The 25,274-nt window shown below is 44.9% G+C and overlaps 1 protein-coding gene across 4 annotated transcripts in view; it reads right to left on the bottom strand.

Moving 5' to 3' along the window:
• The window catches only part of EHBP1 (EH domain binding protein 1), a 313,384-nt gene that overhangs the window by 155,616 nt on the left and 132,494 nt on the right, over positions 1–25,274 (bottom strand). For all 4 annotated transcript variants that reach the window (XM_063115970.1, XM_063115971.1, XM_063115972.1 and 1 more), the window contains one exon: positions 3,322–3,511. In XM_063115970.1, coding sequence (XP_062972040.1) covers positions 3,322–3,511 — 190 coding nt within the window. The remainder of the gene's footprint in view (positions 1–3,321; positions 3,512–25,274) is intronic.

The following is a 25,274-nucleotide window of genomic DNA, read 5'->3' as shown; positions in this document are numbered from 1 at the left end:
TTTCAAGCCACTTTTTATATAACTCTTCTCTGACAATGGAGAAGCTACCTGTAGTTTTATAAGGCAAACTGTATTAATATAGGGTTGGATCCAACAGTTGTGCTCCAAATCTGCTGGGGGTAGGGGTAGGTCCCCAACCATCAAGAGCAGATTTGGGAGGGGCACTTGGGAGGGGCTGCAGGAGAAGGGGAAACCATCCAGTCCAAATTAGCTATTTGCTAAAAGAAATCCCGAGCGCTCTCTCCGGTTTCTTTTGAGCCAGTTGACTAATAATGATAGTTGTTTGATTTTCATGATGTTGTTATATTAAAGTTAGCTAGGTTCTACTGGCCACTATTTCTGTGTTCCCAAGGATTGGAACACACCTAGCAGGACGTTTGGTCATTTTCCACCTTCTCTACATGCATCTTCCTTGGCAGGCACAACCCCTCTCACTGTTCCTCACGCAACTGGCTCAAGCTCATCCAATGAGATTCATGCTGAATGGCATAAGCCACAATCAGTTTGATAGCATTAGTGCCACTCAGAATGCAATGGGATTGGGACGCCCCTGGAAGAGAGGCTATTCTTCAATAAGGCAGGCGCCAACAACAAGGAAGTAAAGATACAGCACATGCTGAATAAATAAGTAGCTCTTCTCCTCAGCAAATCCAATGAACATACAAATGATCCAAGTCTAAATCCATAGAAATAATTTAACAAAATCAAGATCTCCAGCATTAGGAAGAATGGCCTCTGGGCCCCATGGGAAGAGCGGGAGGGAATATAGAAAGAGCTGTTTAGTACCATTTGGTTAAGCAAAACCCTACTGTCTTTAATCAGATACTCTTTCCCAAACTAGATTTTGAGTAACTGAATAGCAGGCATACACACTCAATCAGGTAGGCAGAAAAAATAAAAAGGAGAATCCTTGTTCTACATCCTCACAAGCTGTCTCTTCCAATATCAGATTTAAGTTTCAATATCTTATCTTAACTCTTGACCAAACTGTTCAACTTCCTAACCTCAATCACAAACCAGGTCAGGTGCTTCAATCTTATCACAGAAACTCCACTGCAAACAAAACTAAGCTTGGTTCTCTGAATTAAATAAAAAAAAGTGAGTCTGCATTGTGGGTGCCAGTTCAGTGGTCTCTTTGCTAAGTTTTGTCCTGCTTCCTTCTGGTCTCAAGTCTTCCTTCCTTGGTTGGTAGAACTGAGGAAATGGCATAATCAGCCCTTGAGGGACGGGGATTCATCAGCAAGCTCTCTGTCTAATTAAGCAACAGTTTGATAGATGTGACAAGGAGTTCCATTCAGTGCTTAACTTGAATGATGATATCTAAAATACAAGACCCTTAAGGGCAGCTATGGATTTTAAAAAGGGGTCTGGAAGACATGCTGAAAGATTTTTTCACTCCTTTCCTTTCCAGATTCAAAATAAAAAGCACTTCCAAAGAGGTTTCATGTAATGGATCATGGGGAAGAGGGGGAGGGATTGGAATGAAAGCTCAAAGGAAACTCATTCAAAAGAAATAACAAGTATGGAGTTGCTATTTATTTGCTACTTATAGATGGCTGGTGTAGAGTTGTTCTCTATAACTAAGTAACTTCCCTCTAATATTATTGCATGTGATTTTCACCTGTAATAACCTGTTACATAATGAAGTTGCAAGTACTTCCACAGCAAGGTATTTCTCATCATTTGAAAGACAACAGGTCATTATTATTATTATTTTACTATTCATCTAATACAATTTGCTCCATCTGAACGAGGAGACACAGTGAAATGCAGGAAGTTTTTTTATCACTGTGTCAAGCTAGGCACTAGCGTGATGATTTCCAAACTGAAGCTGTCATTTTCTCTCTCCCTTGCCCGCAACGGAATACATTCCACTTTGGGGATGGGGTAAAGAAAGGGGAAGTTCTTTCTCTCACTGCATGTAACTGTTCAAAACAAGTACATTGTTGTTTTGCCCCTGTAGTCAAACACCACGAGGAAGAGCCCGTTCCAATCCTTTAAGCACCTCACACCTAGTAGATTTACTTGACAGAAGGAACTGAAGTACATCATTTTATCTCAAAGGACTCTTTCAAATAAACTCTAAGTTTGCTAAATTAAAAATAAAACGAAGACTTCATCTTGGTAAAATGGCAGATTTAAAATAAGCCATCAGAGGGCTTAATCAGAAGACACAGGCAGCTGCAGGGGGAGGAGGTAAATCAGCCAAACTTGCCTCATGTCTTTCCATCAGTGGGATACCTTTGCTGGACCAAACATCTTCCACTTGTGGGATGTGAAGTCTGGATCTCACCTTATGTGCATAAGTTATTTTGATTACAGAACCTGAGGTTCTTTACAATCTGGACTTCGATTACATAGAACTTTGAATTACAATCTTTCCTACTTTGCAGCTGGATTTATAGTGTCTAGCTATACAAACAATGCAGGTAATATATTTTAAAGTTAAGGTCTAGTGAATTGTTTAACTTGGTGTGCAAGGCTCCTGCTTCAAGTGGCTTCTTCATTCCACTTGTCTTCTCTCTTCTGTGATGAAGATCTCTCTCTCTCTCTCTCTCTCTCTCTCTCTCTCTCTCTCTCTCACACACACACACACACACACACACACACACACACACACACACCTATCTATGCAATTCTAAACATGCTTACTCTTAAATAAGTGCCACAGTGCTAGGTGGGGCTTACTCCCAGGTTGGTGCGCATAGGACTTCAACTGAAATGCTATAAAGTATGGTGCTGTTCAACCTAGCTTTCGCAGAAAGGCTTTGTCTATTGTTCATTAGATATCACTCTGTGTGATTTATTTTTATTTATTTCAGATATTTTTAGGCCACTTTTCAGGGCAGAGTTCTCTCATGGTAGCTTACTGAGCAAAAAGAGCCACAGGAACATCACAATTCCAAAAAGCATTGCAGTTCATGTTTAGTGCTGACTGCAGACACAAGGGGCAGGCTTGCTTAGACTACCAATTTGGGAAAGGGTTGCTAATGGAGCCACACGTGTTCTGACTGGTGCCCAGAGGATTCTGGGGCACAGCTTTCAGAATGTGCAGTTATGATTTGCAGTCCTCTTGAAACACACAGGGCAACTGTTTAGGAGCAGCACCAATGTCTTGGTCCAGTTCTGGCCATGTCTCTGCACAAGCTTTCAAAATCTTGGCTCTGTCCATGCAGAGTGAAGTGAAGATAAACTGAGCATGTATAACCAAATAAAATTCACTTATGTATTAACACAGTAAAGTGTCAATGTATGCCGTGCAAGAGGAATTTCAGCTTTTAATAAACATTTACAGACACTGGTGACACGGCAGCTACATACCTTCGGAGAAGAGGAAAGTTCTTTCACTGCATGAAGAGCTGACATGTTCTCACTTGTTCCTCTTTCTGTCTTTGGGGAGAGGACTGGTGGTGCAGGAGCTTTTCTTTTCATCTTCCTTTCTGTTTCTTGCAGCGACGTAACTTGACTATTTAAAGCAGAGCTTGATTTTGGTTCATAAAATGGGTTTGATCTAATTAAAAGAAGGGAAACGTATTTCTTTGCTATCTCTGTATTTTCAATGTAACTTCAAAAAGTCAATTGTTTGCATGAAACAATGATTAGAAACTGATTTAATTTTGCAAAAAATCACAAAACAAAAGATTTAACTGATTATGCTGCTAGTTGCCTCCCCTCCGTCACCAAAAAAACAGACACTGATGAGTGAAGCATGTATACAGCTAGCCAAGAAGAATGCCTAGAGCTAAGAATCCTATACCCACGAAAATCCCTTAAAAATGAATGTGAGTAAAACAGATCTATAGAGGCAACATATGCATTATAAATAAAAAGTAGCACTTCTTTCTGAACACTAAGGCTTCAATATACAGGGATAATGAAATAAAAAAAAGACTTTCCATTTGAAGACTTCCTTTCGTTTTGTATTACGAAGAAAGAAGGAAGGAATTGCTGAGCTTGGTTATGTGTGTTATCGTTTCTGAGCCCAAGTTTTCTGATTGATCAAAATACTATTCATTAGGCTACCTAAATGCTCGGAAATGTTTTCTTGAACTGATATCTCCACATAGGCCTGGTTCGCAAATGATGCTAGCCAATGGTTTGTTTAACCCATGCTTTATTGCCCTTCCCAGGGTTTGTCTGGCATGACGTGTTGTCTCAATTCCCAGGTTGTTTGTTTCTTTCCTCCTTTGCCCGCTCCCTCCCTGTGTCCCAGATGCCACTGTTGCGCTGTAGTAGCAACATGTAGAGCAACTTTTGTGTTTTCTTTAGCACTTTCCCCCAAGGTCTCTGTAGTCTGACTGAATAACCCGTGAACAACCCACAGTTCTGGGTTTAGACATAACAACAAGCCATGTGTTAAATACCCAGAGTTTACCTCAACAACAAAGCATCAGTTCTCTTTCTGGGTGGTTCATAGTTAACAAACCATGGTTTGTTAGCACAGGTGGGTTCGCACATCACAACAACCCATAACTCAACAACCCATGGATTAAATAAGGAGTTTGCATGATCAAACAATCCATGGTTAACAAACCCAGTGTTATTTTTATGTGAGTGTGGGACCGAGTGAGTATGCTGGGTCTCGCCTCCTTCTGCTTTCCTAAACAACCCAGGACAGTTCCTGGGTCATTGTCATAACATCCAAACCTGGCACTTTTGCTTGTTTAGGGTTAATAACCTATGGCTTGTTGTTCCTGGGTTGTTTAGGAAAGCAGAAGTGACAAGCATGCGGGAGGCAGTGCTCTTGCTCGCTAACATGTGGCCATAAGTATCCATGGGTTAAACCACCCAGGGTTAGCCGTTACATGCAAACTGGGTCTATATGTAATAATTTACATTAACAGTCACATCTAATTCTACTTAAGCCTATATAGTTGGCTATTTAGTATTTTAAAAACTAACACATCTCCTGCACCAAAGTCCTTGGATACAAGACAAGATTCACTTTTGTGTTCTGTGCACTTTGTACACAAGTGCAGTGTAGAATATTATATATAGAATTTGTTTACTGAAAACTCAAAATATCACTATGTTGAACATCTAAAAAATCTAGTAATTCAAGTTTTTATTTGAAAATATAAACTGCATATCATCTGTATGGGTGGTTTGATCCAAAGGTGTCATTCCATCTGTAGGAGGGTGTCTCACCCAGTGGAAGCTTCTGCAAATGGAAGGGGGGATTTTTGTGGATTCATCCCTCTCCCTGCAGTCTCAAAAATGTGCGCTGGGGGCACTCTGGAACAGCAAGGAAGATGGCACAGGGAGATGCAGCGGGGAAATCAGTAGAAATTAACTGCCCCTTTTAATTTGCTGAAGTCCTCAGAAGATGCAAAGCCTTTGCATTCATGAAAAGCTCTCTTTGTATATAACCCTATACCTCTAGACCAAATTCCGTCAGGGGTCATGTATATCCCTAATGGAAGCAAATACTCTCAACTAAATCTCGTTGTTCTCAGTAGAGCCCTAAGTAAAGTGAGTAGTTCTCAAAAGGTATTTCCACTGTGTGGAACTCTCTACCCCAAAAGAGCCACACTGCACCCTGACTGATAGCATATCATCTCCTGATGAATACATTTTTGTTTGTTTTAAATGCAGGTCTTTGGATTATGGATTGGATAATTTTCCTGCTGGTCTGTCTCTATTTATAACACTTGTCGGATTTGTATTGATTCTATTTTCTATGTCATTTTGATTATTTATTGTTGTTTTAATTTGGTTTGTATGGTAACAAGTGGTTGGATTTTTGAGCTAGAGAAGCGGGGTATAAACAATGCTTTTTTAAGAACGTAAATACATTTACCGCCAACACTCCCCTTGCATTTTGCATTTTTTTTTTCTGGACAGGAAGAAGTATTCACTAGAACAAATGGATAAGTAGTTAGCTTATGAAGCACTTAGTTTGCTAATGATATAATGGGAAAAGGAGAAAGGCATTAAAGCAAATTCAAATCCCAATCTATTTCATAAACCACTTTACAATGGTGCTGCTCTTGTTTATTACAGAGAAGATGTGGCTCTAGATAAATGAATGAAAGGAGAAACTGAGACTAAAATAACTAGGTTGCAAAGTGAAGGCACCTTTGAGGTGTTCTCATGTCAGCACCCATCAAATGTGAAAATACAAACAAAATCAAAGCTAAGGGTGATGTCAAAATAAACAAAGGTGGAAAAGAATAGCATGCAGATTGGAATAGTAGACTGAAGAGTGCCTGTCAATCATTTAATTTTGCTGACAACCTTGTTGAGCTGTCTTCAAACATTAGGGAGTTCAAAGGAAGGTGAAAATAAAGATTAAAAAAAAGATAAGGACAAGGACAATACATTATATATGGGAGGTCACAATGTTTTCTTTTGTTTGACAAGTTACTTTTGGGGTGGGTGGGAGTTAACAAAGATAGTATGTTTTGACAACGAACTACCTGACCCTCTACAGCCTTGGAATTAAGAGAACCAACAAGCGCTGGCGATTTCTCACAGCTAATGGTCAGCTGTCATGACTAAGGGGCTCATATTCAAAGAGAAAACAAAAAAGAGGGCATTGGCACAGGTGCACTTTTAGGACAAGGGATTGCAACTCTTAAAGATGATTCGGCACATTTAACTTATTAAAGAAGTCACATATCACGAACACACATATAGTTTATTTTAAATGGAAACCATACAATGCTGTATTTTTCATGGTGATATAATCAAGCCAATTTTAAATTGGTTTTAGATGTTTGTTTGATCTGCCAATTTGCAATAAATCCCCAAAGAAATTTTGCCACATGCAGAGCTTTAGGTTCAATCTACACATTCTGAAAAGGCCTACTGTGCAGACCCCTAGGACTATATCACCTTGGAATACAGGTAAGGAAGCCACATGACCTAATTACCCAGAGAAAGCGACACTGTTAGGGGAAAGTGGCCTAACTTGTGTTAGTTTTCTATGTGTTTTATGCTATGGAAACTTTTTAACGTGCTCTCTAATGTAATGGTACAGTTCTCACAGGGCTATAAAACTTGATTTTCAGAACATATAAATTAGCTTTTAGTGTCATCATAGTACAAAGTGAAACTGCAAATCTATAAATAAACATTCGGTAGGATTAGTCCATATTTACAAATAAGCAGCAGACAAAAATTTAGCATCCAAATCTGAATGGATTTTAAGATCCTTTGATTCATTGACCCGGTTTATAAGACAAGGTGGAGCTTGTCAACGGCTATCGATGAGCCCACTGGCACCACTTTACATATTCAACTCCCACTAGGGGGTTGTTGTGTCATGTGAACCCAGTAAACATACATTATGTGAGGGTTAATCAATCCTCACAAAACCCATGGTCTATTCTAGGGTTATGCAAGGATTGCTTAACCCTCGTATGACCCATGCTCATTCAGTTCACATATTGAAAATAGCATCCACATGCACCACAGCCTCACTGTGGGTTAAATAAACCACCCAGAGAGCTTCGGCTATGGGGCAGTATATAAATGCAATCAATCAATCAATCAATAAATAATCAATCCTCAGTGGGCTGTTGTGTCATGCAAACTGGCCCACTGAATCCTTACAGTAAGAGCTTTATGAACTTACCTTAAATTAGAAAAAGTAAAAGCATTCTTCACACATATTATGGAACCAATAGGGATATAACCCATCTTAGAAGGCACTGAAAATATACTTCAGCAATTACCTATTTCAGAATTTCTTAACTATTCATCTACTCTGTACTGTTGCTAAATAACAAAAGTCCCCCACTCCTACTGTAGAAACTGGAAGAGGAGAAGAAATGTAACCCCCTTCCAGAGCTTTGGGAAGGCTTGCAAGAAGACTGAATACAGGAATATAGTGATAAATGAATTAAGAAGTTACGTGACTTCGCAAAGTCTGGTAAAAAACCCAGTCCAATTCACTTTTGAATACATCTGAATAGTTCCTTATGAAGCAAATATTGTAGATTTCAAGACCAGGGGAAAATACACCCTATCCTGAGTATATATCCAGTCTTTTGTTTGTTCTGGAGAGACCAGCTCACATAACTTTCAGCAGAATATGCAGGGAACCAGGTACCAAACAGATCTAAGACATTAGTTAGTTCTGCGGTAGAACTAGGGAACAAAATGAAATGACAGGAACTGTAATTAAGTGAGGAATTAAGTGTTGGGAGGAAGTGGGGAAATTTAATTAGACATTGGGTTGGACTGAGAGAACTGCAAGTTGTTTGCACAATCTCTATATGGCAGCCCAGCATCCAATCTTGAGGTTTAGAAACACTTGGAAACGGTGTGAAATATGGTATGGTGGATTGCTATCGGGGTGGGCAGAAACTGTGCCTCCTCTCATGTGAATAGAAGAACCATTTCTCTCACAACACCCCCACCTTTGGATCTAAATCCATTAGTTCTGTGGTTGGCTGATCAACTAGTAAGTAAGTTGTCCTTTGCAAAACAAGTTGTAATTAACAAGACATCAGCTTGGTCCATCCAGCTGTCAGTAAGTAAGCTGATAACTGCATCTTTCTTACATAACGTTATATCTTATTATATTTCCTAATTCACTGTGATCACTTTCTCCATGCACAAGAGAGATAAAAGATTGTTTGAAAAAATGACACGGCTGAATTGCAAATCAGAGCTTTTCTTCCCACAAGGCCACAGTCTCTCAGTACATAAGCCGGTACAGAGGGCAAAATCTTAGCCGTGCAACTCTTACAACAAATGCGATGGAGAAAGTACTAGCATTTTTTTTTTTATTAAAAAAAAGTATCAACGTTGCTTCTTTCTCTATAATGTTGTGGCAGCAGTGAAGATTCTAGAAACAACAGAGGAGTGACTATGATGTCTTGGAATGTTCAAATATTCTAACTTCTATGGAAGTATACTGTAACTGTCAACAACAGAATGCTCATATGCAATTTTCTGTGTTCAAGTGACATGTAAGTTTTGTTGGAATTAAAATCTGTCACAGGAAATAGGAAAAGGAGGAGCTGTGTGGGCAATTGTTAGGGAAACTGTGAAGTTGGAAGGGGAGTGGAAAATGCCCCGAGAAGCAGAGAAGGTCTCCAATCCAGAATTTGTTACTTAGAAGTCAGTCCGACTGAAGTGAAAAACATTTACTTTCAGGAGCGGAATGTAAGGTTCTGGATTTTAAGTGTACAAATGCACAACTACATTATATTATTTGGTTAGATATGATGTGTTAAAGATCAGGATGACAACCTTTAAAGTTAATATATTTTGCTTGCGATAAAGAACTCATTCGTTTTTTCATTCAACTTTCTTTAATACTTCTCTGTTCAATGGACAGCTGTACAAGCAAAATGAGTGCATGCACCAATGACTGAGATGGAAAACAATACTGTCACAATGCCATCACATAAACCAAAGGGATTTCCCTCATCTTGAATATTGCGGGAAAGGTTGGTCACCCCATCTTAAAACAGACATACAGTAGGAAAAATAGGATGATCCAGAGACGCATGATGAAAATGATAAGAGATATGGAGAGACTTCTGTGAAAAGAGATTGAAAAGATTAGAATTGTTTGATTTAGAGAACAGACAAAAGTAAATTTGAAATACATGCTTATGATACATAATGAATTGCATCCAATGGGTGCTTCTTGCCCTTTCCATTCAAATATATACAAAAAGAAAACTTTTGAAATCTTACATAAATATATATTAAAATAATGCATCACTTTCCCCTCAAAAACTCATTAGCACTTATTTCAATGAAGCCTGGTTTTTAGTAGTCTCCGAAAGGAAAGCAGGTAAAATTATACATACAAGGAGAAGAACCACAAATTGACTAAACAACTGAATTGCCGAATAAGTATAAGCGTTCAATGCTTCAGATACAAAATCCACTGGTAACATTTTGGGAAAACTAGTCCTACAAGAGTCTTGCATTTTATTTATTGTTAGGAAAATCTAATCTATTTTGGCAATCTGCCTTATTCTGCTAGATTCATAGATGTAATGGAGCAGGTGTAGCTTTGGATCCTGATTGTTTAGAGAATGAGAAGGATCCTTCAAGACAAGGTATTAAGAGCCAGTCTTAAACACAAATGCTTTGTCTCCATGTTTTTCACTTTGTACTTCTCTTTAACAGTGCTTCAATGAATTGAAAACTGTATTCCAAATTAATTCAGTTGGAATAGCTATCATCTTCCAATTCTACAGACCCAATTTTTAAATTGGGTTAGATTCACCTCTCCATTCATTACTATAACTGGAGTGGTGGACATAAAATCTACTCTTCAAAAACCTTTTAAATCTCAGCAACAATATGTGAAAAAAATACCTTACAGGTACAATCCTATACTCAAAATATGCCTCCTTGGAAATCACAGGATATAGTAGAAATCCGTAAGGCCAGCTGAAGAGAGTTTGCATTAGGAGATATGGCAGCGCAGCTCCATATGATATCTCTACACTGCTGGTTCAACTGCACTTCCATACTAGCCAAAATGGTGGAGAAGTGGGTGTGAGAGGAGTTGACATGTACCAAATCCTAGACTCTCATAGCACCCAAAGACGCTCCTGGTGTAATGTAATACGGACTTCAGAGGAGGTATAACTCACTGGAGGGCAAAATGTATTGCACAGACCATTACAACAAGCCTCAGGTTTAAGACTAACTGCGCACCCCATCACAGCACACCAGCACAGTATTATAATGGTCAGACAGGGAGACTTTAACTGAGATTATGGAAAGGGCTAAACCTCTCTGGCTTCATGTTGTGCACACTTAGGGGATACAAGGGGGGACCAATGGTAGAAATTATGAAGAAAGGGCATTTTGTAGAAGCCTGTGTTCATAACACATAAAGAAAGAGCAGATTGCTAATACTTGTCTTCTCAGAACTCTAACAGGTACTCTACCTCAGGACTCCAGACATAAATACGTAACAGTAATGTCCATTTAACTCCTACCACTGGCTATACAAGGACAGAGCACCCCAAACAGGTGTCCTGCGGAAAGGGAAGTCCATATTATACAAAGTATAACTGTTGCAAATGCCATTCACATCACAAGGGGGAGGAAGGAGACAAGTGAACACTGCATCATGGCTCTCAAGTATTTTCGTGAAACTGTGTTTCCTCAGCAGCTGGGAACAGTGTCTACCATGCAGATATCACAAAAGTAAGCATTCACTCCCACATACAAGTAAGCACTGAATTGGTGAATGCCAGGAACATCAGTAGTATCTCCAAAAGTAGCTACTACTGGTCAAATACCCCTGAGTAGGGGTGTGCACGGACCCCCCGCTCCGCTTCTCTTCCAGATCCGTGATTTGCGGATCGCGCCGCTTCGCTCCGCCCCCGCTCCGCCTATGTCCGCTCCGCTCCGCTGCGGAGCTCCGGATCTGGATCGGAGCTCTGTTTCCCCCCCCACATAGGCTTGCATTGAAAGCTAAAAAAGTATACAACTTTTTTTCTGTTAAAGTTAGAAACCTCAAGTTTGGCACCATGACACCTCATGGAGGTATACACACGCACGCCATGTTTCAAGCCAATCCCATCATCCCCTGATTTTTGGGGAATTTTTGAAAATCGGGCACCCCATTCACACCCCTTTCGATAGCTCCGCCAATTTGCACGTTAGAAACCTCAAATTCGGCACCATGATAGCTTATCCATTGCAAACGCAAACCATCCCAGCGAGTCGGTCACCGAGGAGGAGGACAGGCTAGCAGAGGGGCAGGCAGAGACATGTCATAGATCTAGTATTGGGGAGGAGTCAGTCCTGGCAGATGCCCCACCACAGTAGCACCCTTGGTGGGGGAAAGCACACAGGCAGGCAGGCGGGCAGGCGGGCGGGCGGGCATGGGTTGGCGGGCCCAGAAAAGCTGGTACCTTGCACAAGTAAGCCATAGATCTCTGGGGGAGTCAGTCCCAGCAGATCCAGCTACCTCACAAGGACGGCTCCCAGGCAGGCGGGCATGGGCAGGTAGGTTATAGCTTATTGAAGCAGTTACTTTGAGTGTGGCAGATGATGCAGGCAATCAACCACACTTTGGCTTGGAGCACTAACGTTGCTGGATGATCCACCTCTAAGTGTATCGGTGTTGGATGACCTGGAGAAATCCATCCTCAGCCAGCACCCTCCAAAGGGCAACCAGTGGAGTGCTGGAGTTTTCCGCCTCTTCTCGGTGGCTGTGGCGGTTCTCTGCCCAACCTTGGCGTGCAGACAGAGCCTGTGCCCAATACCCCTGGACTGTGCTCCACCTGGGAGGGAGCTCACTACTCAGAAAACTTAAACTGTTCCTATGCACTTCACCCTAAACTTGAAAGGTCGACTGCTGGAGCTCAGCTCCCTCAACAGGTGAAGTCAATGAATTAAAGTGACAGGTTGCTTCTCAAAGAGGGGTTACAGCGGAAGAGGGGTGGGACGAGACCGGGGAGAGAGGCTCGGCCAGCTGCGCATCCACCGTAGTGGCTGTGCTAAAGTGTCTGAACTAGGAGTTGAAGTGAGAGCTCACTTCTCAGAAAACTTAAACTGTCCGTATGCACTTCACCTTCTTTTGGAAGAACAATGAAAGAGCAACCAGAGGACTGCTTGGTTGCTCCTGAACCACTGGGCGAAGCCTAACTAGTGGCTGTGGTGAAGTCAACGACTGCCATGAGTTGCAGTGTGAGCTCACTTCTCAGATAACTTTAATTGCTCTGTATGCAGCTAGCTCCTTCAAACAGGGGAAGTCATTGAGTTGAAGTGACCGGTTGCTTCTCAAAGAGGGGTTACAGCGGAAGAGGGGTGGGACGAGACTGGGGAGAGAAGCTCAGCCAGCTGCTGCAACTAATCTCTGGAGGACCAGAGCATCCAACACAAAGTGGCTGTGCTGCTAAAGTCTCTGAACTTCAAGAGGAGCTGAAGTGAGGGCTCACTTTCACTTCTCAGAAAAGTTAAACTGCACTTCACCTTAAACTTGACCGGTCGACTGATGGAGCTTAGCTCCTTCAAACAGGGAAAGTCAGAGGGGTGGGACGAGACTGGGGAGAGAGGCTCGACCAGCTTCTGCTACTAATCCTCACCCACATCCTGGAGGAACACAGCATCCATCGCGAAGTGGCTGTGCAAAACTCAGTGAACTTCAAGATGAGTATAAGTGAGAGCTCACTTCTCAGAAAACTTAAACTGTCCGTACGCACTAAGTGGCTGTGCTACGGGAGACCGGTGGATTGCTGGAGCTTAGCTCGCGCAACAGGGGAAACCAGTGAGTTGAAGTGACAGGTTGCTTCTCAAAGAGGGGTTCCAGCGGAAGAGGGGTGGGACAACACTGGGGAGAGAAGCTTGACCAGCTGCTGCTACTAATCCCTCACCCACATCCTGGAGGACCAGAGCATCCAACACGAAGTGGCTGTGCTACAGTCTCTAAACTTCCAGAAGAATTGAAGTGACAGCTTGTTTCTCAAAGAGGGGTTACAGTGGAAGAGGAAGAGGGGTGGGACGAGACTGGGGAAAGAGGCTCGGCCAGCTGCTGCTAATCCTCACCCACATCCTGGAGGACCAGAGCAGCCGCCGTAGTGGCTGTGCTAAAGTCTCAGAACTTCAAGATGAAGTGAAGTGAGAGCTCACTTCTCAGAAAACTTAAACTGTCCTTACGCACTAAGTGGCTGTGCTATGGAAGACCGGTCGACTGCTGGAGTTTACCTCCCACACATTGGGGAAGTCAATGAGTTGAAGTGAGAGGTTGCTTCTCAAAGAGGGGTTACAGCGGAAGAGGGGTGGGACGAGACTGGGGAGAGAAGCTTGACCAGCTGCTGCTACTAATGACTACACTTCAGGGAAAGGACAACATGAGGAACAGTTAGCTTTTACAATGAAAGACATTGGAAAGGAAGTATCAGAAAAGGAATCCATAGCATCCAAAGAGGATTTCTTATGCAGTCCTGATGGGAAAGAAGCAGAAACAGAAAAAATACATTGTAGGGAAGAGATTGGTTTGGCCTCTGAAAGTTCAAAATCTTGTGCAAGCAAAAGGAAAAGTATAAAGACAAATGTAACAGTAAAACCATGTTACGTACTTTTGGAAAACATCAGCCATGAGAGAAAAGGAAAACAAGAATATTGTTTAATACCTCCAAATACTAAGAAATTGCTACACAAAACACAAAACAAGAAGACTGCTGTTTTTAAAAAACTGCAAGTTGCCCTAGGACTAGCCCGTTTGATTTTCACAGCCGGAGAGGCTGCCAGCTTGCCAAGCCTCAAGCTAATCCAAGCCTCCCCTGATTTTTGGGGAATTTTTGAAAACCAGACACCATAGTATCTCAGGGATTTAAAGCTGCAGACAGGGGCCAGTTCAAAGGAAATCCCAACATGCCATGAGATAACCCTAAATCTTCTTCCACACTTGAAAAATGTATTTTGAACTTGATAAAGTCTAAGTGAGCGCAGGAAGGACTTCTCCCCTGGGGAGTGAGTCCCAGCAGATCCAGCTACCTCACAAGGACGGCTCCCGGGCAGGCAGACATGGGCAGGCAGGCAGGCAGGCGGGCAAAAAGGAGCTAGTAGTTATTGAAGCAGTTACTTTGAGTGTGGAAGATTTGTGTGCAGGCTTGGAGCATTAACGTTGCTGCTGGATGCAAAGTGGAAGTGTCGGATGACATGGAAAAACCAAGCCTCAGCCAGAACCTTCCAAAGGGCAACCCGTGGACTGCTGGAGTTTTCCTCCTGTTCCCGGTGGCTGGGACGGGTCCCGGCTTCTCAAAGCCATGGCACTGGTGCGTATGCACTGCAGCTTCTCCTACGAGAGCTGTCCCACGGACGACCGGTGCATTACTGGAGCTCAGCTTTTTCTCAGAGGGGAAGTCAATGAGTTGAAGTGACAGCTTGCTTCTCAAAGAGGGGTTACAGCGGAAGAGGAAGAGGGGTGGGATGAGACTGAGTAGAGAGAAGAGAGCATCCACCGTAGTGGCTGTGCTCAACTCGGTGAACTACAAGAGGAGTTGAAGTGAGAGCTCACTTTTCAGAAAACTTGAACTGTCCGTACGCACTAAGTGGCTGTGCTAAGGGCGATCGGTGGATTGCTGGAGCTTACCTCCCGCACATAGGGGAAGTCAATGAGTAGAAGTGACAGCTTGCTTCTCAAAATCAGCAGACTGGTCGAGTAGTCCATTTGATCCCTGAGCTATCCAAAGGGCGACCCGTGGACTGCTGGAGTTTACCTCCCTCAATTGGGGAAGTGAATGAATTAAAGTGTCAGGTTGCTTATCAAAGCCATGAACGTTACCGAGGAAGAGGGGTTGGATGAGACTTCCATGAGTTGCAGTGTCAGGTCGCTTCTCAAAGCCAACACTAACTCATTGTGGTGAGTGAGGCGAGGACTATCCTGTTTCATTTTCGCAGCGAGACAGGCAGCCACAGTCACACACACAACCACACACAATGATGAACTCTGCCTACAGCTTTTGCACAGAGGCTCATGATGCCCACCAGGCAGGAAGTATTCTCCTTTAGGGGAAGATTCAGCCTGGCAGTGCCTGCTACGTCTACTGTGGTAGTAAGGAAGAGATAGCCTGAATTTGACGTAGTGAACTGAATTGTAGAAGGACTACAGCCTGCCTGCCTGTATGTAAGACGAAGAAGGCATGACCTTACTGAGAGAGACGAATCGAATGATTCAGAGTTGATGTTGTGAACTGAAACACAGCCACTAAATAATGAAACTATAATAATAATAATAATAATAATAATAATAATAATAATAATAATAATAATAATAAAAGCCAGCCTGCCTGAACTGTAGTCTGCCTGCCAACCGAAGGAGGGGTGGAATTAAAGGGAGGGGAGCCTGCCTGTCACTCCCACGAGGGCTTGAGGGTGGGGTATCCCAGCAGGGGCAGATTGCCCTTCAGAAAGACCAGCTGCTTCACCAAGTCCGGCTCCAAGCGAGAGCGGTGAGGGGTCACTATGTCGCCCGCCATAGAGAAGACCCTCTCGCTTGGAACACTGGTGGGTGGGCAGCTGAGTCGATCCATGGCCACCCGCGCCAGGTCCGGCCAAATCTGGCGGCAGGATGACCAGTAGGCCAGGGGGTCCGTGGAGCACTCCTCCATGGGCTCTGCCAGGTAACGCTGCACGGCGGTTGTAGTGTCATCCTGGCCAGTGGCTGGGGAGGGTCTCTGCCCAACCACGGCGTGCAGAGCCTGTGCCCAATACCCCTGGCCTGTGCTGCTGCTGGGAGGGATGCACGTGATGCTGTTGCTGGTGCTGGTGCTGGTGCTGCTGTGGGGAGGGGTGGCCTGCTCCTCTGCCTCACTCTGCCCCACCCTCTTGGCCCGTGCCGCCCGCACTTCACCCACCAGCATTTCCACCCAGTGCTGCCTGGTATTTGGCCCACAAAGCCCATCCTTCACACGAGGGTCGCACATGGCTGCCAACATGTGGACCCTGTCTGTTTGGATGGGCTCCAGCCTCCGCGTCAGGCCGTCCCTCAGCCTAGTCACCGCTTCGCGGACCTCGGGCTTGAAGCGCCTGCCGGTGACGGGATCCCTGTACTCCAGAAACTCGCCCATCTGTTTCTGGAGATGCCTGCATACAGGGATCACCTGGCTGAGGAGGGCAGAGCTAGTGCTCAGGGTCTCGGCGGCCTCAAGGAACGGCTTGAGGACCACCACCAGCTGGGACATGGCATCCCACTGCTGCTTGCCCAGGGCTGGGTGGACGCCCATGTCCCTGACCCTGAACAAGTCATGGATGGCACGCTGTTGCTCCACCATACGCTCCAGCATCAGGTAGGTGGAGTTCCAGCGTGTCACCACGTCTTGCACTAGCCTGTGCTGCGGGAGATTCAACTCCTCCTGCTTCTCCCGCAGCAAGCGACTGCCCTTGACACTGTGGTGGAAATGCCCTGCCACCTTTCTGCAGCTCTCCAGGAGGTTACGGATACCTGACAGGGGACCGAGGTTGGCCTTGCTGCCCGTCCCAAGGCCATCCCTCACCACCAGGTTCAAGACGTGCGCGATGCAGCGGACGCCCTCGAATCTGCCGTCGCGCACCGCCTTCACCATGTTGGCTCCTCCGTCCGTGACCATGTAACCGCGGGTGAGTTTCTGCCCAGCTAGCCACCCATCCACCATGCGGTTCATGGCCTCCGTAATCTCCGCTGCCGTGTGGGACTGTTCCATCACTTGCGTATGGAGGAGGGCCCAGCAGTAGCCCTCCTTGCCAGTCCCTCTAGTGCTGGATGCTTCCTGCCCCACGGCTGCCCACCAGTGAGCCGTCAGGGACAGGTAAGCGTGCACTCCGCCCTCGCTGGACCAAATGTCCGAGGTGACGTGCACCATCCGTGCCTCTGCCTGGCACAGACGACCCAGCACTAACTCCCTGCAGGAACGGTACAGGGAAGGCACCACCTGCCTGCTAAGGGTGGTGCGACATGGCAGCTTATAGTATGGAACCACAAGCGCCATCAGCCTCTTGAAGCCTGCGTTGTCGACGAGGCTGAATGGCTGGTCGTCCAACGCCACCATCTCACCGATGCAGGTGGTGATCTGGGTGGGCGTTGGAAAACGCCATCTTGGGGGTCCATACTTCCCCCACCCCATGTCTTCCAGGGTTGCCTGCCTACCCCTCGTGGGGATGGGAGATGGAGAGCTTAGAGTGGCAGTGCCAGCAGCAGCAGCAGCAGCCTTCGGCTTTCCCCTGGAACCAGTTGCCTTGGAAGTGCCCGCCTCTTTCCCCAGCAAGATCGACTGGTGCTGCCTCTGAAGATGCATCTTCATGCTGCTGGTTCCATAATGCCCTGTAGATGAACCCCTGCTTAGGCTGAGTTTGCAGTGGCGACAGACAGCAAAGCGGGGATCCGCTCCCAACTCAAAGTGGTCCACTATACTTGTCTTTCGCTTCCGTGGTGACACCACCAATTGCCCGCCTGAGCTCTCTGGTGTTGCCACAGAAACAGGGGTTACAGCGGAAGAGGTGTGGGATGAGACTGGGGAGAGAGCCTCGGCCTGCTGCTGCTCCTCCTCAGCACCCACATCCTGGAGGACCACCGCCTCCTCCTCCTCCTGCCCCTCCACTGTGCTGAGGACCTCGTCTAGGAGGTCTGGAGACAGGTCCATCAGTGGGCTCGTGGGCTCAAACAATAATGGAGTTGGGGATACTCCTCCTCCTCCTCCTCTAATGGCACTGCTGCCACCTGCCTCTTGCAAAGGGACACTTTTCCCATTCCCACCCTCAAAAAGAGAACGCCGGGCACAAGCTGCAGAAGAGAGTGCCTCTACCTGCTGCTTCTCCTGCTTCTGTTGCGGAGCAGCCAGCCAAGGAGTTGCCCGTTTGATTTTCACAGCAGGAGAGGCAGCCTGCTTACTGGTGCCAGCCTGAGCCTTGCCTTGACCACTGCTTTCAGCATGCCCCGCCACAGACATGCGCCTGCTCCCTCTTCTCATGATGATATTATACTACTACTACTAATAATATGTATAAGAATATACTAATACTAATAATAATATGTATAAGAATATAATATTAATATGTAATTAATATGTATAAGAATATTAATACTATGTGTAGGGAAATGGGACAAGAAGTGTGTACGCTTTGCCCAGGATTTGAAATGCTCAATCTGAGGCTGTTGCACTTCACAAACAGTGCACACAGCACACTCACACAATAACACAGTCACACACACAGTCCAAGTAACAGAGAGAAGAAATAGAGAATATTTTTTTTTTTGGTATTTTTTTGTATTTTTTTGTATATAGAAGGAAGAAGGAAGATGAAACAAAGTCAGGCTTTAAGAGAGGGAAGGGGGTGGAACAACCAACCAAACACTCAAAAATTAAAAGTTTATATTAAATCAAAGTAAGGGAAAAACACAAAGCAAACTAAGCAAAAAGTCAGAAAGAAGCAAACAAACACACACACACGCCAAGCTAAATCCTAAATCTATCTCCAAACACAGCAGCACCACCTAACTAACTCCTCTCCCCACGAACGCCAAACCCACAAGATGCTAAGAGCTCAGAGCTCTGAGGGTGCCTCTGCCTTAGTCCCCCCCTCGAACGCTGGGATTGGAGGATGCTTCATGAGGTGATCAATTCTCATCAGGATTGGGAGTTGAATGTGCCTGTCATTGTTTTTTTAAAAAAAACAAAACAAAAAACAAAAAACAACCCGCCGGTTTACCCGCTGTCCCTGTTTGTTTACCCTATTTTTAAAAAAATTCTAGCAAGCGAACCGCAGCACGCAGAGAGCTGAGAGTAGGCTCAAAATGACCCCCATCCACACTCTCTAAGCACAAGAAGTTTCAGAAAGATAGCTTAAAAAACAACACAGTTATCCCCTATTCTTTTCCGCAATGCAATCCTATGGGCAAAATTTTTCAAAATGGCGATTGGATCGGTCCGCGGAAAGAGGATCGCTCTGCCAATGGGCGCTTCTCTTCGCCTTGCTTCTAGGGGTCCGCAGTCCGCTTCTACTCCGCCTCTGGGCAAGGTGGAGCAGGCCAATTTGCTTCTGATTCTCCGCTTCTAATCAGAGCGGAGCACATGCCTACCCCTGAGCACATTGGCCTTGCAGGATCGCAGCCTGGACACATGTTGTTGAACAGATAGGCACAGCACATACGGAGTTCCACTACAATTCCCTAGGGGGGAAGGGATAACTATTGTTTCAGTCATTATAGTCTCCCCTTCCAGCTTTGGGAAGGAGATCTGGAGCAAAGGCACTGGAGAAGCACTCAAGCTGGCTCCCCCCCCCCCATTCCCACAAACACCCAATGTGCATCCAAGTTCAGGGATGAGGTTTTTTTTTTAATTATTATGGTCGCAGACCAGCAAAAACAACACCAAAACATGCAAACGATAGATAAAAAGTGACATAAAAACAAAATACAGCTTGGTGAGTTGCTTCTCTCAGAAGGATTGCAATGTTATTTTTCTAATTTGCATTGAGGTCATGAGAAACTTAGAGCTTTGCTAGATGACAGGTTAGCCCGGTGCGAGGCCCGGGCTTGTCCCTGTGCGTCCAAATGATGCACAGAGGATCCTGGGCTCAGGCAGGGCTCAAACCGCCCTGGCCCTGGGCTAACTGGCACCACTTTTGGCCCGGTTTTTCCTGTGGGTGTTAGACGGGTCTGCCGCTTTTCCCGGCTACTGCATTTATGTGCGAGTAGCCAGAAAAAGCGGCAGATGGGCCGCAGTGCTCCTGCCGCTGCCGAGTTCCTGGCCTCCGATACCCGCTGCCGCCGAGTCCCCAGCCTCCAATGCCCGCCACCGCCAAGTCCCCAGCCTCCAATGCCCGCCGCCGCCGAGTCCCCGGCCTCCGATGCCCGCCGCCGCCGAGTCCCCGGCCTCCGATGCCTGCCGCTGCCGAGTCCCCGGCCTCTGATGCCCGCCGTCGCCGAGTCCCTGGCCTCCGATGCCCGCCGCCGCCGAGTCCCCGGCCTCCGATGCCCGCCGCCGCCGAGTCCCCGGCCTCCGATGCCCGCCGTCGCCGAGTCCCCGGCCTGTGATACCACAAATGCCGGAGGTGGAGCCATAAGGAATGCTCCATTTGCTACTTCACTATTTGTTATGCAGCTGTCAGACACACTGGGATGACTGGTTAGCAATTGTGGTGATATATTTTATTTATTTATTCATTTATTTATTTATTCATTTAAAAAATTGTATCCTGCCTTGTATCACTAGGATCTCAGGGCGGCGTACAGATAAAATCATAGAAACAGTATAAAAACAATAAATATACTTTTTCCTTCTAGACTTTATCCCCAGTGCTGTTCATTTTGCTACAGCGGTTGTGTCTTTTTTTGCATGGCACTTGCAGATGGGATTCCTTTTCGCCAACCTAGTTCAAACTCACTTCAGCTCGCCTATGGATAGGGTACTGACTGGGAAGGGGTCTAGGGTCCTTGTTGCTACCAGGGCTCACAATAAGTTATTGCCCCCCATAACACAGTCAAGCTCCCGAAAGGATTAAGCAATTGTAGTTGAAAAGGGTCTTGCTTAGAATTAAAAATGTAAGTCTGTTTTGAAACATAATTGTGTATATTGTACGAGACCAAAGGAGGTAAAGATGATGTAAAGCGCTTTCTCCGCTGTGGCACCCCGGTTGTGGAATGAGCTTCCCAGAGAGGTCCGCCTGGCGCCTACACTGTACTCCTTTCGTCGCCAGCTGAAGACCTTTTTATTCACTCAGTATTTTAACACTTAATTTTAACTTAAATTTAAATTATACTGTTTTAACTCTGTATTTTAACCTTATATCAATTTTGCTGCGTGGTTTTATCCTGGTTGTGCTTTTTATACTGTATTTTGTATTTGTGTTTTTAACCTGTTGGTTGTTTTATGATGGTTTTAATTTTTGTGAACCGCCCAGAGAGCTTCGGCTATTGGGCGGTATAAAATGTAATAAATAAATAAAAATGATGTGCCCTTCTAGGTTCTCCATTTTGTGAATAGAAAAACACAGCTATCCCTTAAACACTTGTATGTGACTTCAGTGGCACAGATATTTGAAGTTGGGAACAAATGGAAAGAAAACCTCTTCACTTCCCCCTTTTATGCTACCTTTTAATTTCTCTCTCTTCTTTCCTTCCCTGTTCTTCCACTGATCATTTTCTCTAATATGTCAGGACCTGATAACCTCTTGGTGGTTATCATGGTATGTATCCAGAGATCAAGCGTTCCAAATGTCAGTGTCACCACTACATTCATACTCTGTTCCTGGCAAATACAGCAGCCGCTGTAAACTTGTCAAAGTTATCATTCCCTACTTTCAATTTTTTCAAAGCAGGAAACCAGCAAAGTTGGCCACTGAGTTCTCCATGGGAAGAAAGGTGTGCGTGTGTGTGTAAGGGTGGAGGGGTAACCTAGGATATCCATTTATATTTTTAGTAAAGAAAACTGAATGTTTGCATCTTCTTCAAAATTAGGACAATGCGTATCATATGCCACAACTAACTATTAAAGTAGACTAATGAAACTTTATTGCATAATAAACCTGATCAATGCCTTGATTTATTTAATTTATATCTCACCCTTCCATTAAAAAAATGCTCAAGGCAGATAACAGTAATAAAACCAAGATTAAAAAAATGCAATCAAAACAATCGTAAAATCAAATAAATTAAAAACATCACACTAAAAGAAATAAAAACAGAACCCAACCCAACAAAATCTACTTCAGCAACAAACCAGTTTACATGCCAAGGCCTGCTTGAATAAAAACTCCTTTGCCTGCTGATGGAAAGACACAGAGAGGGAGCCAAACTAGTCTCCTTTGGCAGGGAGGTCCACAGCCTGAGAGCAGCCACAGAGAAGGCCCTCTTGCACATTCCCACCAAACATGCTTCTGATGGTGGCAGGACCAAGAGAAGGCACTCCCTGGAAGATCTTAAAATCTAAGCAGGCTCGCATGGGAGAAGGCATTCCTTCAGGTAGCCTGGTCCCAAGCTATATAGGGCTTTATAGGCTAACCAGCACTTTGAATTGTGCCCAGAAACAGACCAGTAGCCAGTCAAGCTGTTGTAACAAAGGAGTCACATGCTGACAGTAACCAGCCCCAGTCAATAGTCTGGCTGTAGCATTCTGGACCAGCTGAAGTTTCCGAAAACGTTGCAGCGGTAGCCCCACATACAGTGTGTTGCAGTAATCCAGATGGGATGTAACTAAAGCATGTACCACCATGGTCAGATCAGACGTCTTTAGGAATGGACACATTTGGCACACTGGTCTCAGAGGTGCAATTGCACTCCTGGCCACTGCTGAAACCTGGGAAAACTTTGAGCCTGAGGCCTCCTTCAGGCAGAGAGTACAGGCTGAGTCCCTATTCCCTGATCTTCCCTTTGTCGTGTTTCCAAGCCCTTCTGCTGCAGTACGTGACAATAAAGATGTCTAACAAGTAATCCACAAAGCTTTATTCAGCAAATAACCATCTCTTCGCACCTGAAGAGAGTTTAAACACTAGGAACTTCTCCTAGGCTAAAACATGGCTAACTAAGTGAGACAATTGTCTTTTCAACAAAAGAGAAGGTCTTTCCCAGAGTCCCTTTAACTTCAGGGAGGATTCCTCTGAAGAAGCCTTTGGCAAGAAGCTAGCCGAGCCGATCGCCTCTCGACTTCTTTTAGTTCCACCCGTTTGAACCTACGGTGGATTCTGGGATTGGCCAAACCCCTTCCCTGTCTGATCATTGTTGAGTTACCACAGACTCTGAGTTGTTAACATTTTCACTGATAAGGTCTGGGAAAATCTCCTCCCCCGCTTCCTGTGTAGGCTGGTATGTTTCTAGTCCTGTTTCTTCTGCTTCAGAATCTGATTCTGATTGATAGCCTGAAACTCCTTCTCCCACACTAAGAGAAACAGGCTTGATTACAGCACCTTTCAACTAACTAGAAGCACTTCTGTTTTGTCTGGATTAAATTACAGATTGTTTGCCCTCATCTGGTGCATTACCAACACGAGACACTGATTTAGAACTAGAGCAACTTCTTAATCTCGATGGAGAGATAAAGATAGGTATCATCTGCATACTGGTAGCACCAACCCCCCAAATTCTAGATTTCATGTATATGTTAAATATCATTGGGGACAGAATGGAACCCAGAGGGACACCATAGGCCAATGGCCAGGGCATCGAACACAAGTCTCCCGGCATCACCTTCTGAGATTTCCCTGCAAAGGACTGGAACCACTGTAGAACAAGTATCGAGTCCCATCCCAGAGAAATACAAAAAAGGATACCACAATCGATGGTATAAAAAACAGAACCAATAGGTACACACTCCACCTGTCCAGTTCCCAGCATAGATTATCCACCAAGGCGACCAAAGCAGTCTCTATCCCATAACCACATTGTCAGATTGAAGTCAGATTGGAATAGATCTAGATAATCTACCTCATCCAGAAATTCTTGCAGCTGAGACATTACTACATGTTCCAACATCTTGTTCAAAAATGGAATATTGGCCATAAATTATCAAGTACAATGGAATTTAGGCAGGTGTTTGTTTTTTAGCGAAATCTCACCACTGCCTCCTACAGACAAGTTAGAGTTACACCTAGTTGTAAAGTAACATTCACTACTACCCTTACCCAGTTGGCCTGTCCCCCTGGCTGCTCTTATAACTCAGGAAGGGCAAGGGTCCAGCACATATGTGGTAGACTTCACTGCTCCAAAGATCCTATCCACATCCTCAGGCTGTACAAATTAAAAAGTATCTTTTATAACTGGACAAGCAGGGGCCAAAGTTACTTCTACTGGACTTGTACCAGCAATGACATGTATGAACTCAACAAACGTTGTCTGCAAAGTATTACACAAATTGGTCACAATGCACTGCACTGTAGAGGGGTCCACATTTCCTTCTCATGGGCCAGAATGCAATAGGCCTTTAAACACCTGAGCGAGCTCCATTGGGTGACTTTTTGCAATGGTGGCAAAGAAGAACACTGCCACAGAGTAGGTCTTCAGATGGACCCTAGTCTGTGTTTGGTTGGACTCACTCTGAATTTCCCCCACAAAGTTGCTCTACCCAACATCCCACAAGTTTCATCACTATCAGCTCTCTGGAAAAGCAGAGAGATCGTGGGATGGAATTTTTAGGAGCAATTGTGTTAACCGCCTGGACCATTTCCCCATTCCAGAGGTCAACCAGGGTTTCAACACAATCACCTGCCATGATGCCAGGAAAGTCCCCAAGATCCATCAGAAATCCATTTGGATCCATCAGCCGCCTGGGGCGGACCATCTCAATCGGTCCCAACCCCTGCAAAGGCTCCTAGTCCCAAAAAGTCTGAACCCCACCAGGTTGTGATCTGTCCATGAAAACAGCACATTTCTCCACCCACAGACCACCATCATCCTACTCAACACAGAAAATGAGATCCAAGATGTGCCCTATCAAATTAATGAGACAGATATCAACTGGGACACGAACACAGAAGGGAGAAGAATGTTGGGTGGCGTGATGGGTAGTACAGCAACATAATCCCTGTCCTGTCCTAAGCACCAGCCTTCAGATATGTACTCAAAACTGGAAGACTGTGGGATGGGGCATCTGGTCAGGAGGACAGAATCAGGATGGACCACTGCAACTCTGCCTCATGACCCCCAGGTCTTGCCTGCTGCAGCAAGGAGAGCATGCAGCAGAGCTGAGGACAGTTGCATCCAACCAAGTCTCTGTGATAAACATCAAGCTGGCATGCTCATCCAGGGTGAAGTCCTGGATGGCTCTTGTTTTCCCATTCACCAACCTGGCCTTCAACCCATAACTAATAAAAGAGGCAGAAGTTGTTAGTTCTGTATTGGGTTTGGATCCTATGTTGCACAAGTGGAG

Source organism: Elgaria multicarinata, chromosome 2 (genome assembly GCF_023053635.1).
Source record: "Elgaria multicarinata webbii isolate HBS135686 ecotype San Diego chromosome 2, rElgMul1.1.pri, whole genome shotgun sequence".
Taxonomy (NCBI): Eukaryota; Metazoa; Chordata; class Lepidosauria; order Squamata; family Anguidae; genus Elgaria; species Elgaria multicarinata.
Note: the sequence above shows the minus strand (reverse complement) of the source record. Positions and strands in the feature narration are given on the sequence as shown.